At 45.9% G+C, this 17171-nt stretch overlaps 1 protein-coding gene across 1 annotated transcript in view; it reads left to right on the top strand.

Annotated features, from left to right (window-relative positions):
* Positions 1–1280: 1280 nt before the first annotated feature.
* EGLN1 (egl-9 family hypoxia inducible factor 1) overlaps positions 1281–17171 on the top strand; it is a 43030-nt gene continuing 27139 nt past the window's right edge. The window contains exon 1 of the mRNA XM_068154260.1: positions 1281–2632. Coding sequence (XP_068010361.1) covers positions 1736–2632 — 897 coding nt within the window. The 5' untranslated portion in view covers positions 1281–1735. The remainder of the gene's footprint in view (positions 2633–17171) is intronic.

Below are 17171 nucleotides of genomic sequence, written 5' to 3'. Positions count from 1 at the left end.
AATACAAGCATATTACATCCTTAACCTTCAAAATAGCCTGTAAGGAATGACAGCATTACTATTCCTCCTCTATGGTGGCAAAGAAGAACTTCACCTTTCTACCTCCAGATCCATATATTATCTCATGTATTTGACACTCTTGTTTCATTTACATACAACTTGCCCACTAACTGCAGGCGCTGTCTCTTAAGAGCCCAGCCCATGGAGTAAACTCTTGCTGTCTGTTCACCAAATGGTTGTCCAAAGGGCAGGAGAAGCCCTAGCCCAGGAGGCATACTTTCCCCAGCTCACTATGAAGCTCTGAGGCAGCAACCACCAAATTGGACTGTATCACAGGAAATGGAAAAACACACTCCACTTGCCTAACCTCTCCAAGAAGCATGAAAAGCCATGGTTAAGCCGAATCAATGGGATATCACATTATCACCTCACAGGAGTCCAGGTCCTCATCTGGCTCCTGACACACCACGTGGCTCTGGCACACCCTTCCTCACTCCACTGGCACCGCTCTTCCAAACCATCTTTTTTCTGTTAGGGGCTTAGCTGTGCTGATCACAGTACTGGCCCAAAGTCGTGGACGCTCCTCGTTTCAGCAACCACATCACCTCCTCCTTCTTCCTGCTTTTTGTTTTGCTTTCTTTTAATCAGCCTGACTCTAGCCCTTGTTACTACCAAGTTAGGTGAGACACAAGCCATATGTCTTAATACGAGGGAGGCAGTGCCCATCCCACTCTGCCAGCTAGCCGGTGGGGATATTTTGCGGCCTATGCGAGTGACAAAACCTGCTCCTCTCCTGTGGCACAGTGCCGCCACCACCACCCTTCCTGTCACTGAAGGCTGCAGTGCCTGGCTTCCCTATCAGCTTAGTGCCCCTGCCTCACGTGCGGCAGGCTGCACCCCCTCCCCTCACTCTGGGGTAGCAGCGGCGCAGCTCTTCACTGAGGACAGGGACATCCACACATTTGCGACCCACTGTCCGACTCTGGGGACTGCGATGGTATCCTGGGCGGCCCAAAAAGGCCACCCCCTGCAGTTTCACGCCCCTTCTGGCACCGCAGACGCGCAGCAAAAGCGGCCAGGAAAGCTTCGTTCCTTGGGAGCCTGCTTCCGCCCAGGTCCTCGCTGCCGCAGGCACGATCCGGCCAAAGGCCTCTCCATGCACTCGGCGCCGGGGCCGGGCCCCGCGGCTGCTGCGGCGGCGCGGCCTGACTCTGCCCGGCCCCGCCCGCCTGGCGATGGGGCCCCGCCCGCTTGACGCGCCGGCGGCTCTGGCGGGCTGGAAGTGGCGTACGTGCAAAGCGGGCCGCGAGAGTGGCGCCTCCTCCTCGCCCCGACACAGCAGCGAAGGCGCGGCAGGGAGAGGCGGCGGCCGCGGCGGCCCGCGCACTGGGCAGAGAAGCCGGCGGGGAGCAGAAGGCAGCCGCCCCACCGCGCTATCCGGCTCACCCCGCCGCCGCTCACCCCTTCGGCCGCGCCGCCGCCGTCAGCGGGGCGGTGATGAAGAGGCGTTAGCGGCGCAGAGAGGGCGGCACGGGCCCCCGCGGCAGTCTCTCCTCAGAGGAGGCCGCGGGCCGGCGGAGGGCGGCAGGGACCGCGGCGAAGCCGGGCGGCCATGATGCAGTGAGCGCTCCCTCCTCGCGCGGCCGGGCGGGGGCCCGCGTTAGCGCCGCTCCCGTCCGCCTCCTTACATAACCCCTCGGCGGCGGAGCAGGGTTGCGGCTGCACCACCAGCGCCATGGCGAATGACAGCGGCGGCGCGGCCGGCCAAGGCGGCGGCGAGAGCAGCGGCGGCAGCAGCGGTAGCAGTGAGCGGGATCGGCAGTACTGCGAGCTGTGTGGGAAGATGGAGAACCTGCTGCGGTGCGGGCGCTGCCGCAGCTCCTTTTACTGCAGCAAGGAGCACCAGCGCCAGGACTGGAAGAAGCACAAGCTCATCTGTCGCGGCGGAGGCGCGGCGGCGGCAGCCGCAGCAGGGGGCGCTGCCGAGTCCCGCGGCGGGCACCCCCCGCCGACCCGCGCCCAAAGCGCCGGGACCGCGGCGGGATGCGGTAGCTCGGCGGCGGCGGCAGTGGGGAAGGGCGCGGCGCCACCACCCCCGGAAGCCCCCGCCGAGACCACCCCGCTAACCAGCAACCACGTCGCCGCCGCAGCCTCCGGCGGTGAGGCGGAGGCCTCGGCCCCTTCCCCATCGCCCTCCGGGGAGGCAGTGCTGCTATACCGGGACAAGTCGAACCTGTACGCGGGCGGCGTGCAGGCGGGACCCGCCGGGGCCGCGTTGCGCCCCAACGGGCAGACGAAGTCGCTGGTGCCGCAGCGGCTGGCGCTGGAGTACATCGTGCCCTGCATGAACAAGCATGGCATTTGCGTGGTGGACGACTTCCTTGGCAAGGAGTTGGGCGGGCTGGTGGCCCAGGAGGTCCGGGCCCTTCACCACACTGGCCGCTTCACCGACGGGCAACTCGTCAGCCAGAAAAGCGACTCCTCGAAGGACATCCGCGGCGACAAGATCACCTGGGTGGAGGGCAAGGAGCCGGGTTGCCAGACCATACGGCTCCTAATGAACAGCATGGACGATCTCATCCGACACTGCAACGGCAAGCTGGGCAACTACAAAATCAACGGCAGGACGAAAGTGAGTGTGAGAGCCAGGACCCCCGGTCCCCCCCGTCCTTCCCCCATTGCAGCTGGTGGGGAGGTTGCGGCGTGGGGCGGGAGCAGAGCCGACGCTTCTCCGGGCAGTGTCGTGTGTGCGTGCACGTGTGTCCTGTCTTTGGGTGTGCGTGCGTGTGCGCACGTCCATGTCAGTGCGTGTGTCCTCTGCTGCCCCACTTCCCGGAGCTGCTCCCCCCGGCCGCGGCGGGACCCCCCTCTAGCCAGCTTGGCCCGTCTGCCTCGGAGGCGGGCGGGTGTCCTCCGCGGTCAGTGCCCGGGGATTGCTCTCGACTGAGAGAGGGTGTGAAAGGGTTTGTTTGCCTCTTGCGTTTTCCAGAGCAGGGACATGAAAAAAGCGATCTCATTTATGTCCCAGCTTTTTGTTAAAAACTTGACTAGGAAGCTTATCCGCTAGGCTAAAACGCTGAAATACAGCTTCTCCCGTGGTCTCCCGAAATGTCTGAAAGGTCCTGAGAACGGGAGGAGTTGAGTGTGCCGGACGCTGGCTGTAGCAGCGCGCACCTCATCCGTTACGGCGCTTGCTGAGCAGTATGAAAAACCGGTGTGTAACGTTTGGAGGCTCTCATAAGTGGGTGATTTCTGGCTCAGAATGCGGCCCGACAAATGTTGATCTTGCAAAATACAGATGGAAGACCCGAATCGGTGAACGAGTGCCCCGGTGGCATTGTGTGACCCTCTGGCAGTTGGTGCTGCAGTGGGCACCAGTCACAGCCGTGAAGAGCAGGGTGGCTTTGGGGAGAGTGAGTTGGGGAGATGTGTTTTGGTTTTTTTTTAATTACTATATCAAATCCCTCTTCTGCAAAAGCCTTTCTCATTAGTAGTATTTTGAGACCAGAGTACTGAGTCAGAATCTCCAACTGTATTAGCCCAATTTATAATTCCTTTACAGCTCTCTAAACAAAAATTCGCATCCTTGGTAGAGGACTAGTAATGAATATTCATCAGTGTCTTTTCAGTTTAAAAAAGAAGGGAAGCCCCTTCACGTTTTACTGCTTCTACTAAAACATAAGGAAGCTAATGAATTGGTAGGGACTGTCCTGAGTCTGTTGCTGTGGCTGCAGAATCTCAGCTGATAGGAAGCTGTGCGAGGAAGGAGGTGAAAACTGGAAGGCATGAAACAGCCTTGGATTATTTTGGGCAATGAGAAGCTCCCAGGATAAAGAAAAGTAGGTGGGAGTTTTTGATTATTATTTTTTTAATGCTGTCTTTGCGTACCTTAGTTGAACCAGTACTGTGCTAGAACTTTTTAACTGGAACATAGTCTACTTTCCTCCTAGATTCCTGTTAACCTGGACTTTTCTAAGCCAATTTATCTTTCAGACAGTCCCAAATCTCTTAAAGGCCCCAGTGCTTCAAACGTGCACTTTAAAAATGTCAGTGTCTTTGCTGGGTTTCAGCTGTGTGCAGTAAAGAGATATACTGCTTCTGGTTTTATGTGAGATTGTATGCTTCTGTAAAGTATAGTGCCAGGGCTTTAGCAAAGGACTTTTGGAATTGCAGTCCTGAATCATGCACGTGATTTCTGGACTACTGTGTCTTATATTTATAAGTAGTAACTGATACTTTCGCTAATTGTGAAAGAGAAAAATATCTTCATGCTGCATGCCTTTGTGGAGCAACAGCAAAGCAATGAAGATCATTTATTTCCACTTGATTTTCAGTTACTGCTGAATCACAGAATGTTAGAGGCTGGAAGGGACCTCCAGAGATCGAGTCCAATCCCCCTGCCAAAACCAGGGTCACCTAGGGTAGTCCACACAGCAGTGCATCCAGGCAGGTTTTGAAAGTCTCCAGAGAAGGAGACTCCACAACCTCTGTGGGAAGCCTGTTTCAGTTCTCCCTCACCCTCATTGTAATGAAGTTTCTCCTCATGTTGAGATGAAACCTTCTCTCTTGAAGTTTGTATTCATTGTTCCTTGTCTTATTACTGCACAGGGAGATTGGCCCCCTCCTCTTGACACCCACCCCTCAGATATTTATAGACATTGATGAGATCTCTTCTCAGTCTTCTCTTCTCCAGACTAAACATCCCCAGGTCTCTCAGTCTGTCTTCATATAGGAGATGCTCAAGTGTCCTAATCATCCTCATGTCTCTGTTGGACTCTCTCCAGTAGATCCCTGTCTCTCTTGAGCTGGGGAGCCCAAAACTGGATGCACTATTGCAGATGTGGTCTCACCAGAGCAGAGTAGGGGGGGAGAAGAACCTCCCTAGACCTGCTGGACACCCTTTTCTTGATGCGCCCCAGGATACCCTTGGCCTTCTTTGCCACAAGGGCATAGTGCTGCCCCATGAAGAACTTGCTGTCCACTAGCACTCCAAGGTCTTTCACCATGGAGCTGCTTTCCAGCAGGGCAGCCTCTAACCTGTACTGGTGCCTGTTTTTATTCCTCCCCAGATGCAGGACCTTGCATTTGTCATTACTGAACTTCATGATGTTTGCCTTCACCTAGCTCTCCAGCTTTTCCAGGTCTTGTTGGATGGCAGCACAGCCTGACGGGGTGTCAGCCACCCTCCCCCAGTTTTGTATCATGAGTGAACTTGCTGAGGGTAATCTCAATCCCCTCAGCCAGGTCATTGATGATGATGTTGAACAAAGCTGGACCCAGTACTGATCCCTGGGGAACACCACTGGCCACAGGCCTCCAAGTGGACTCTGTGCCACCAGTCACAACCCTCTGAACTCTGTTGTTAAGCCACTTTTCAATCTACCTCAGACCAATGGTTTATGCCACCTTTCCTGAGCTTTTCTATGAGGATATTATGGGAGACAGTATCAAAAACTTTGCTAAAGTCAAGGTATATGACATCTACTGCTCTTCCTTCATCTACCCATTTGGTCATGGTTTCATAGAAGGCTATCAGACTAGTCAAGTAAGATTTCCCCTTGGTAAATCCGTGTTGGCTACTCCTGATGACCCTCATGTCTTCCATGTGGTTAAAGATGACCTCCAGAATGATCTGCTCCATCATCTTTCCAGGGATGGAGATGAGGCTCACTGGTCTGTAATTGCCTGGGTCTTCCTTCATGCCTTTATTGAACACTGGGGTGATACTGGCTTTCTTCCAGTCATCAGGCACCTCTCCTGTTCTCCAGGACTTTTCAAAAATGATGGAGGTAGGCTCAATGACAGTATCAGCCAGCTCCCCCAGCACTTGTGGATGCATCCCATTGGGGCCCATGGATTTGTGTGTTTTCAGATGGAACAAGTGATCTCTAACCCAGTGGAGTGTCCTCCTCCCTCCAGTTCTGCTCCCTTGTTTCCAGAGACTAAGGTTTCTGCGGTGTGGTCTTAGGAGTAAAGTCTGAGGCAAAGAAGGCATTCAACAGCTGCACCATCTCTGCATCCTCTGTTACTGTATCTCCCATATCATTCAGTAGTGGACCCACCTTTTCCCTGCTCTTTCTTTTGTCATTGATGGATTTGAAAGAGCTCTTCTTGTCTTCTTTCACCTCCCTGGTAAGACTTAGTTCCAAGAGAGCCTTGGCCTTCCTTGCCACATCTCTACATTCTCTGGCAGTATTTCTATAATCCCCCCAATTGACCAGACCTTTTTTCTGCTTACTGTAAACCTCCTTTTTATTTATTTTTTTTTAATTTTTCCAAGAGTTCCCTGCTTATCCATGCAGATCTCCTGCCTCTCTTACTTGATTTTTTTTTTCCAAGAGAATATGTTTTTCTTGAGCTTTTCTAGAGCAGTAACCCACTGAATGCTTGTAAGTAGAGTTTTGAAGAGCACAAAGTTAGCCATCTTAAAGTCCTCTGTATTTGAGGGATCAGATCAGTAGAGGTGCAGTGCTTTGCTCCTTGGTGCTAAAGAAACGCATCTCACCTTCCCTTGCTTACTTCCCCATGAAAGTCAGTGCTTGTAGTGCTGCAGGGAGGTTCAGTTCCCTAAAATGTCATCAACAAAAGAAGGAAAACTGGGGGTTGCTCTCACAGATTTACCCAAGTTGAATAAGCAGAAGCAGTTGGTGAGAAGAGATGGACAAGTCAGTGGAAGAGATTGATTTGTTGAAACCTGGTTTGTTGGGGTTTGGGAATGTTTGCTCATAAATTCAGCAGGGATAGGAGAGATCTCACTTTCATCTTCCTCTTTTTGGTGTATATGGAGAACTGCACATTTCCCCTGCCAATAAAGCCACAGTAAGTTGAGCTGAAGGGTTGTGGCACGGGGGTCCAGCAGCAGAAACTGCTGTACGTTCCCTCAGGGCTCATGGCTGTGTGGAGTGGGGAAAAGGAAGATGTAAAATAAACCCAAAGATACCTCTTGGTTATCTGAAGTAATCTCTTCTTCTCTTTTTTGCCCCATTTTTTTTTTTTTTTCTGAATAGAGGTTTGATTGTGTTGCTGCTGCAGTCCTGTTACACATTTTATTCTTAGCAATATATATAGATGGGTGTGTAGTGGAGATTCTGCCATAGCTGCAACAGGTTACTCTGGAGCTTTTCTGGTAGTGCACTTTGCGTGATGACAGCTGCTTAATCCATTTAGTTAAATACACTCTGCCTTCAAATCTTGATGAATGTTTTGGACTTGCATTCACAGTGAAGTTCTTATTTTGTCGTGTTTTGGGTTTTTTTTTTAAGGTGTGATCCATGGGGAATATTTATTCTTACTGATTTCAAGTAACACGACCAAAATGCATGGAAATGTAGCACACCGACAAAACAATCTCTTAGAGGGTTATTGTACTGTATTCCTGCATACATATGTTGCAACGCTGTGGTTTGCATAGTTGGTGTGTGGAGAACTTAGTGTACTATTTTACTGAAGGTGCTAAATAAACCAGTTTGCAGTGTCACGGTGAGATCTGTAATTCTGCACCATCCGAACCAGCAAAATTATTCCAGCCCCTGGGGATCTCTCTATGCTCTAAAACACTACCAATGCTAGCCACACAAGGATTGGCACAGTATTAAATAATTTCAGATTGGTACAGCACCTTCTGTAATAGGGGAGCTACTAGAATTGGGCTATGTTCATAAATGTTGGGGTTGTCAGTTGTGCTGTGGACATCTGGAGTGGTGAAGTCTAGGAGTCTGTTTCTCCTCAAAAAGTCATTTATTGAGAAATCAGTTGTGTAGTGTTTTAGCTTTGAGGAAAGGGTGATTTTTGTATTAACAATTCAAAAGGTGTGTTTTATGGTTTTTGTTTTGTTGGGGTATTTTTAAGACTAAGCTTATCTATTTTTATTTTATTAGACCTTTAAATTAAAAACAAGCAGAAAACCCAAACCACTTGCAGCCAGTTACTTAATTTTTTTTTTTTGTTGGTTTCATTACAGTGTCATCTTAGAAAACTGACTTTATTTTTTGAACATTGTATAAGGCTTGACATGTCACAGGAGCTTTTATTGAGTTTTTAACCTTTACCAGATCTAGTTCAAGCTCTGTAAACAAGAATATCCTATTAGAGGGAATGAACAATAAATAATTCTACTCCATAGTGTGCTGAAATTCCTACTCTCTTTCTATTGCTGAGTCTTTAAAAATGTTTTGTTAACTATAGATACCTGTAAATTCTTAAGAGTTTTTTATTCTCTGTGCTTTAGCAGATTTTATAGAATTTATAGAATTGAATAGATTGTTGATGAAAACTTGATGCTTTTGATCAAGGCTATTTAGTTTTGTTGTTGAGAAAAAATAGTGGTAGATAAAACAGGAGAAATGGCAACTAGATTACACTTCCAATTTAGTTGAGGCATAACTTGTATGGCTGTTGGTGTTGTTGGCATTGAACTTGCCATTGCTTTTGCAGTGTCTAGAAGCAGTACATGAAAAGGGGAAAGAAATGGGTCTTGCAGATAATAGCTTGTAAAGCTATGTACCAGGGGAAAAAGCTACACTGTTTTAATAGAAACTATTTTAGAATGATTAGCATTTATTTGGGCTGGCCTCTGAAGGTCAAGGACATGAAATAAGGTAAAAGGTGTGAAAACGTTGTTGGGGTTTTCTCTAGATGAACTGTGCTCACTACCTAGAATCCTCCTATTTAAACTGATGTGATTCTGCTTAGACCTGACCATCAGCAGATTACTCTCCAGCCTGAAGAGTATCTATATAGCTGTAGACGTAAACTAGATGACTTATTTTGAGGCATATAGCCTGTTTTTGTGAACAGTACAGCAGCAGGTATAAGACAGTCGCTGTTTACTCAGAAGTCCTGACTTACTGCATTCCTTGCTTTTGTTCTCTTAGTCTCTTTCTTTCTAGACTACTTCCTTCTTTTCTCTATCAGATGGTGACATGTACTTGCATACATGAGCTGTAGTGTCTCTCCTATTTCCTGTTATTTTCTAGGGAGTTTTTTCTTCCATCTCTTTGCAAAATATTCTCCTCCTTTTTCTTGCCAGCTACTACATTTGTACATGCATGTATTTCTACTTCTTGCTTGTCCTAGTTTAGATAATTCACTGGAGGTATAAACCTGCTCATCAAAGTCAGGGAATTAAATCCTCCTGAATCTCACCAGGTGGGAAGCTTTTGCTCCTTCCCACAGAGACTGGGAAGGGGTTTAAGGGTGGAAACAGTTTTATGGTTTGGTGGGTGGTTTTTGTTTGGCTGGGGTTTTTTCCCCTAGGTTTACCTTTCTCCTATTGTGGACTTTGCTAATAATCTGAAACTAAATGTGAAGTTTGCATCCTTTACTGGTATTGTAACGGTTTTGGGACATCCTAGTCATGAATTTGGTTTCTAATAATCACCCTATAAAAACACTTCTAATCTATCAGCTGTTCCTGTGTCTACTCTTATCACACTCTACACCAGCGACCTCCTAACCACCTCCTAACCCTACCCCATGCCCTTTACTGGTAGGAGAGTGAATAGGCAGTTTGACGGTCTCTGTTACATCCTTTCAGTTTTTCAATTGTTCCTACTCTGTGTAACCTGTCAGATTGCTGCATTTTAACTTTATCCTGTGTCCACCAGTGGGCCAGTGGTACCTGCTGCTTCTCAGCCACCAGTGGCTTTAAAAATTGCTTTATTAGCTGCACATTGTGCAAGCCTACTTTTCTGCTTTTTCTTGAAATTGTTGAATTGCATAATTGCTCAGCTTTTATTCTCCCTGTCTCAAATCTCAAAATAAACTGACCTGATTGTAAATCCTTTAACTGCTGCTTATAATTCCCTAGATGCTCCTCAGTTTTCAATATGATGCTGTGTACTCGAGCATCCCAAAGTATTCTGAAGACCTAGAGGGCTCTGAATTTGGACTCGTCTGTTTGTGCTCTATTAAGTTAGCTTCTTTCTAAGATAATAGTGTTCCTTTAGGAAATACTCGTCTGAGAATGCACGGGTTTCTCATACTCTGCTGTTAGCTATTCTGTGAAGTGGAAACAAGAGACCCTTTGCTCTGGCCAAGTATTTATTTTTCAGCTTTTCTATAAACATGTTAGATTAGTGTTACCAAGGACAGAGAAATGTAGCTAAGGAGCAGTAATCAGCTGATAGAGCTGAAGCCATCAGCAGCCCTGTAGCACTGAGAGGGGGCAGAGGCAACATAGGAGGAGGATAGGTTAAGTCTGAGTCTTGCAGATGCTGTTTAAAATGGCATACAGGAGACTTGAGTAAGATTTGTGGATGTTCTTTCTGCTGTATCCTATTTTGCGAAACATAACCATGAGCATGTGTGGCAATAAGACAGATGGAAATAAGAGGTAGACAATAAGGACTCAGCAGCCTAGCAGGTACTGGGAACTAGTGGTGGTAACAAAATGTCAGTAGAAGGAAAGCAAGTACAGAAATGAGTATGGGGTTCTGCTGCAGCTCAGGTGAATCCAGCTCTGATCAGAGAACCCAAGAGCTGTGGCCGAGGATCTGGGCTAAGGAATGTCTGTCATATGGAGTTTCCCTAAATTTGCTTATGGCATTGTCTGTTACAGAGATCCTTCTGTGTTGTTCTGGGGATTTATTTCACTGTCATACTTTGTATTTATTACTTGTTAGAAAGCTTACTGATCTAATTGGTTCCTGCTGGATGACTGTATGGGTTAGAATTTGTCACTGGGCAGTGGCAAATTATGGCTAGGTCTCTCTCAGTTTCCCAATAATCACTTAAGTTGCTTGACCTTGATATAAAATATGACTGAAGTTCACCCTTACTGATTGTTTCTCTGACAGCAGTGTTTCTATTGGTGATGGTGTCACCTTCTAGACAATTAAAGGTGGTATGGTCAGTAAAGGATTGTATGGCTGATGTCCCTAATGCAGGTGATCTTTTGATCAAGGAGCACAGCATCCAGAAAAGACACTTGTTTATGGCCAGTAGAAATGAAAATGTGGAGATTTTGCAAGTTCTCCTACCAGAGAAAATGACAAAGATATACTAGTTTCTGAGGGGCAGCTTTGTGGTGTTGTAACTTTGTAGGTGGGGAGCGCTGCCTGAGACTGCTCAGAACTTCTCTATACCATGTTTCTTTGGCTGTAATTCAGTGAACACTTTTGGCTAGTGCAGCTAGAGTAGTCACTCTTCTTTGCCAGCACAAGTATTTTTGTGGCCATGCTGTGAACTGGTTTGGGGAACTGATCCATCTGAAAAATGAACTGGCAAAAGAAGTGCTCCTGGTTCAGTGTTCGGATGTTTGTGCTGGCACTGGGGACTGGCAGATAGTGAGACTTTCTTTCAGCAGCAATGCAAATTTATGCCAGTTTAAAATGTTTGCCAAACTACAGCCTTAGTTTAAAACTTAGGGACTGACTATCCAGAAATTTGCCTGTGAAAATTCAAACACTGTTTAAGAAATGTTTGCTAGATGTGGTTTGGTTTTGTGGTGTTTTTTTGTTTGTTTGGTTGGTTGGGGTTTTTTTCCTTTCTTAACCTTTCTTTGCTTTCCTCTTGTGTCTAATGTGAGACTTAGTTTTACCATCATAAATGCATCCTTCTGTCCTCCAAGGATCTTTCATGTGACAGTTGTATACAGGAGTTTCACTGGTCTGCCCACCATGTGATCCCATGCACCATGTACAGGGCAACAAGTATTTTTGCCAAATGAAAACTGATTTTTATTTATTTTTTTTTTTTTTTTAACTTTCCTCTCATCTCCATCTCTCTCACCTTCAAAACTAACCTACTGTCTAGCTTTTTTTATGCATGTTGGCTGCCTGTACCTATTATCCTAGAGCCTTACTAGCAGCAAAGACATTGGCTTCTCTATTTCAAGGGAGCGCTGGACTGGCACCCTCTGAGATGATCATGGTGCTGCAGCTTGTTACTGTTTGCTGGTGGCTGCCACTGGTGAGGAGGTTCCCTGCTCAGCCACATCTCCTTGTGCCACATCCAACACCTGTTCTGCTTCAGGGGCTCTGTCTGAAATGGGCAATATCAGTACTATTTCACTTTCCCTGCCCTGTTTCCTTTCTGTTCCCTGTTGTGTTAGGATAGCTCAGTGAAATTCTGTGTTGGTTTGTTGCTTGCTTTGTCCCAGTAATTTTTGACTGCACAACTGCAGTTAGTTTTCGAGTTGCTGCTGTTTTGGAGAGTAGGAACCTGTAGCCCTGTGATTTTTGTACATCAGTGATTTCAGTACATTGTAGGTAATTTAATTTCATGTTTTCCTGTCAGTGATATCAGTGGTATTCTCACTGTGTTGCTGCTTTTATTTGCTATTCCAGCTTTCCTGTGCAGAATGGGCTTGATTCAATACCACCTAAAAATCAGGTGGGATGCTTCTCATCATAGCTGTACAGTTTGAGATGAAGAGCTGTCTTCCCTTGCCAGCGGCCCCTTGGACTGAAATTCCTTGGAAGTGATGTCCTGCCAAGTCATAGGACTGTCTGAACAGCAGCTGAGATGTTTTCTCTTTTTCTAGATGATGCTTAATTTCTCAGTAGGTTGCCAGCTGTTTCCTGCAGATAAATAATAGACACTTTCCAGCAGATCACGTTGCTCAAAGCCTCATCCAACCTGGCCATTAATGTTTCCAGGGACAGAGCATCTACATTCTTTGGGCAACTTGTTCCAGTGCTTCCACCTTGACAGCAGAGAATCGCTTCCTTATACCTAGTCTAAATCTACCCTCTTTAAGATTCAAGCCATTACCTCTAGCCCTATCACTAGACTCTCTGATAAAAAGTCCCTCCTCATCTTTCCTGTAGGCCCCCTTTAGCTACTGGAAGGCCACTATACAGTCTTCTCCAGACTGAGTAACCCCAACTCTTTCAAATTTTGTCATGGGAGGGGTGTTTCAGCCCCTTAATCATCTTTGTGGTCCTCCTCTGGACCTGCTTGAGGATGTTCATGTCTGTCTGGCACTGGAGGGCCCAGAGCTGAGCATAGTACTCCAGATTCTCTCTTTCATGGTACTTACCTGTGCTCATGATCTTTGTATTTCATTAGGGGTATTTAGGTAATTCTGATCAATACCTTACAACTTTGAACTTGGAACTTGGAACAGGCTAGGTTGCTAGTGGAATTTTGCAAAATGTTGTCTTTCCAGTTGCTATTATGGTGTCCTGTACTGAGTGTTAGTATCTATGTAACTGTAGTTGTTTAAGGGTTTATACTGCACTGGAGAGGAAACTTGTTTTCTAAAAGAATAATGGATGGATATGCTGTATAAGAGCAAAAGTTTCTCCTTGCCCATCCAGAAACTAAATTGGTTTTCTTTAGGCTCCTTGGAGAGTCTTGTACAAAGATAGCAATTTTTTTCAGTTCAAGCAGGATGCTTGTGGGGGCTTCCTTAGATCTTTACAGTAAGGGAGTGGCTGTGTTCAATCCAAGGACTGTGCAAGCTTTTATTTTTATACAAACTTACTTGGAATATATGAATCCAAGTTCATCAATCATTGGCATTTTTTTTTACACTGTGCTAAGGAAACAGTACTCTGAAAGCAGTATTTTCAGTGAACAGGACAGAAAAGTTATTTGACTTTGCAGCTACTGCTGAATGGAGCAATTGTTATTTATTATACCCTTTTAGTCTCCCACATTTGTGACTTCCTACTTAGACCCTTAAAAACGAGGAGTCAGGGTGGTCATTTGCCTTTAGAAAAAGTCATTTGATGCTCATTGAATCCTTGTAAACTTCCAGATTCTGAAGATTTTTGGTTAATGATAGCTGATCAAGCATATTTTCCATGTAGGCTTGTGCCAGAATTAGCTGGTAAGTGGCAGTTGCAAGCTTCAGGTCTAAAGCAAATTCTATCTCTATTCCAAGGCAGAGTCTATCAAAAACAGCTCAGCGTTCTTATGCATGTAGCAGCTGCAGAAGACTTTCTTGTTCTTTATTGTATTTAAACTACTCAAGAATATTTTTGTGAACATACAGTGTTAGGAATTGGGTGCAAATGTCTATATGGATGTTATCTGTGAAGGCAGGGCAGTTACCAATATGTTGTGTGCATAGTGCTCTAACAAAGAGAGGATGGCCATACATGTAAGCTAATTAATGGAGCTTAACAAAAAAGACTATTTTATAACAGAGAATTTATTTTGCATTTTAATTCAGGCCTTGTTTCAGGGAAAACAAGCATTATGTTGAAAGGGTGAAAATATTTAGGGAGTTGTTCTCCCTTTTGGTTGTAACAGGGAGGATGAATTGTTGCATTAGTAGTCAGATGACTAAGAAGTTTTAAAATGCAGTGAATAGGCTGAAGACTTGATAGTTTCATAGACATTTGCTTGGTTCATTTTGCAGGGTTTTTAATATGTGAAGATAAAATACCTGTTCAAAGGAGGAACTTATATTGTCAGTTCACATCACTTTGTTCTGTTCATATATTGAAATTCTTGGTGATGTATCAGAGGCTGTAGGTTTCACAGCTGGATGTAATCTTGCTGTGGCTTCCTGACCTTCTGGTGTGCCAGGGTCTGTTACCTTACTGCTTGCATAGTTCAGAAGGCTACAACTAAGTAGTTAGAGCAGTCCTGAAGTTACCAGTTGTGGTGGTTTGGCCCTGGCTGGGGGGGCCAGATGCCCACCAAAGCTGCTCTATTACTCTGCTTCTTTGATGGACAGGGGAGAGGGAAAATATAACCAAAGGCCCTTGACTAAAGATACTATTTAATCGGATAAAAAGCAAAAGAAAAGACCTCATGCAGAAACAAGAGCAAAGAAGGATGTTACTCTCTACTTCCCATCAGCAGATGATGTTTGGTCCCTCCCCAGGAAGCAGGGCTTCAGTATGTATAGCAGTTGCTCTGGATGACAGACTCCATCAACAAATGGCCCCCAACACTTCCTTCTTTCACTTAGCTTTTATATCTGAGCTGACATCACAAGGTATGAAATATCTCCTTGGTCAGTTTGGGTCAGCTGGCTTAGCTGTGTCACCTCCCAAGATCCTGCCCACACCTCAGCATACCGTTGCAGGATGAATGTTGGAAAAGCACAGGCTTGGTGCTTGGCTCAGCAGTAGCCAAAATGCCGGAGTGTTATCAACACTGCAGAACACAGCACTACAAAAGATACTCAGGAGAATTAACTCAGCCAAACAAAATACACTAGTCAAATTAACCCAAAAAGTTACAACAAGAGACTAACCTGAGTATTGTGATAATGTGGAATTTAAACTGCTAGGGATAGAACACTTGGTCTGTAACGATTTTGAGGCAGAAATCTTCACATGTTCTCTGCCCCAGAAAAAAGTGCAAGGATGAAACCTGTGAAAAGCAGTTTATAGTTAGTTAATAATGTCTTTCTTGCTGCTGCTCTCTTTCCTGTTCAGGCTTCTATTCAAGCAGCTAACCATCTCTGTGAACACCAAGCTCCCTCAACAGCTTCTGCTGTATTTGAACAGCGTGTGGTCTGTGCTCAGCGGAGGGCACTGGGCCCTTCTAGTTCCAGCAGTTGCTATATTGTTCTTCAGGCAGCTGGCATGCAGCCTTGCTGCTGTGAGAAAGGAAACTGTGGCCACTTGATAAGGGCATCTTAAATTGACTCAGTTTCAGCTCACATATGATGGCCAATGAAATAGATGTTGACTAATTGTACCTCTCTTTGGCTTAACCTGAGAGCAGGTGCTGTTTATGCTGGAGAGAAGAAGGTGCAGGAGGACTGTACCAATATGTACAGATACCTGATGGGGGAATGAAGAGGGGGACAGGCTCATCTCAGTGATGTCAAGTGATGAAGCAGTGGGTACCATAAAATGCAGTAAATTCCATTTGAGCCTAAGTAACACTTTTTGCCCTGGGAAGGTGATCAAACAGAGAAGTACTTTGGCAGAGAGACTGTGGAGCCTCCATCCTTGGAGCTATTAGAAACCTGACTGCTGGTCGCTTAACCAGGTGAGATCCAGAGGTCCCTGCCAACCTGTGGGGAAAAAAAATTCAAAGAAATTGCAGTTTGGAGTGGAGGAGATACAACACAAGCCAATTTTTTACAGTCAATAATAAGACCTGCATATTACATATCTGAGTGGTTAGAAGTCTGTCTTCCTACTAATGGTCATTTGCTTCTTAAAGGAGCATTGTGGTCCGATATGTAAGTAATGTAACACTTTGAAATATTCCTGGCTTGGATCTCTTTTATCATCCAGGTGGCTGTTGTGCTAAGTCTGTGCTGCTGCTTTCTTCATTCTGCTCAACCATATTGCCTGTTTTACAGTTTGTGTGTGCACGTGCCCATTACACAGCCCTGTCCTAGGACATCTTGCTGATTTAAAACGTGCACACTTCATGCTGAGGCTAATTTAAGCAAAAGTTTAAGAAATTAAAATAAACTAATATAAGTGGGCTCATATTTTCTCTACAAAAGAATGTTGAAGTTATATATGATTTTGGGACCTCTTCTGTAGTAGGAGAGCATATTGCACCACAGACCGCTGTCCTTTCTTTGCTAGGCAGACAGAAAAGTGAAACATGCTGTTTCAGAGCTAAAAACTACTAAAAGTGCTTTAATGTTAATACTTACTTTAATATTAATATTTAATTCCTACTTTATGTAGCAAATTTATTACAAACATCTGGACAAGATTATTTTCAGTACTCTTTAGTTGTATTTTACTTGAGAAAAATGCTGCCACTTACCATGAAAAACAATTACAGAGAAGTGTGAGGAGAGAACCTTTGAACATGTGAGAGGCTCATATATTTTTGTCAGGCTGTTGCATAAATGGAAAACCTGCAGCTTTCAAGTTACACTGCTGACCTCCCATTTAACTTCTAGCCATTTTCCTTTCATCTGCATTCCCTATGGTACTTGCTGCTCCTGCCTCTGCTTTCTCTGGAGAACCATCTGCAGTGAGGGAGGGAAGAGAGCAGGTGCTGGTGCTGAGAGAGGTGGACTGCCAGTAGCAGGGCTGCAGAGGTCTGTGCTTGCCCAGTTGCTGTTCCTGCCAGGCGTTCGGCAGTTGCGGGCATCCTGTTGATGTGCTGTCATCTGCAAGGATTGTGTTTGTAAGGTAAGAGCCATATGTCTCTTGGGAGATGCCAATTCGACCATCTATGCCCTATACGTAGTTGCAAATCGAAGCCACAGATTCACAGATTGCATCGAGTTGGAAGGGACCCTTTAAAGGTCATGTTGTCTGACTGCCTGCAGTGAGCAGGGACAC

This window comes from Melanerpes formicivorus, unplaced genomic scaffold (genome assembly GCF_026170545.1).
Source record: "Melanerpes formicivorus ecotype bairdi unplaced genomic scaffold, bMelFor1.0.p_v2 SCAF_2, whole genome shotgun sequence".
NCBI classification, from domain to species: Eukaryota; Metazoa; Chordata; class Aves; order Piciformes; family Picidae; genus Melanerpes; species Melanerpes formicivorus.
Note: the sequence above shows the minus strand (reverse complement) of the source record. Positions and strands in the feature narration are given on the sequence as shown.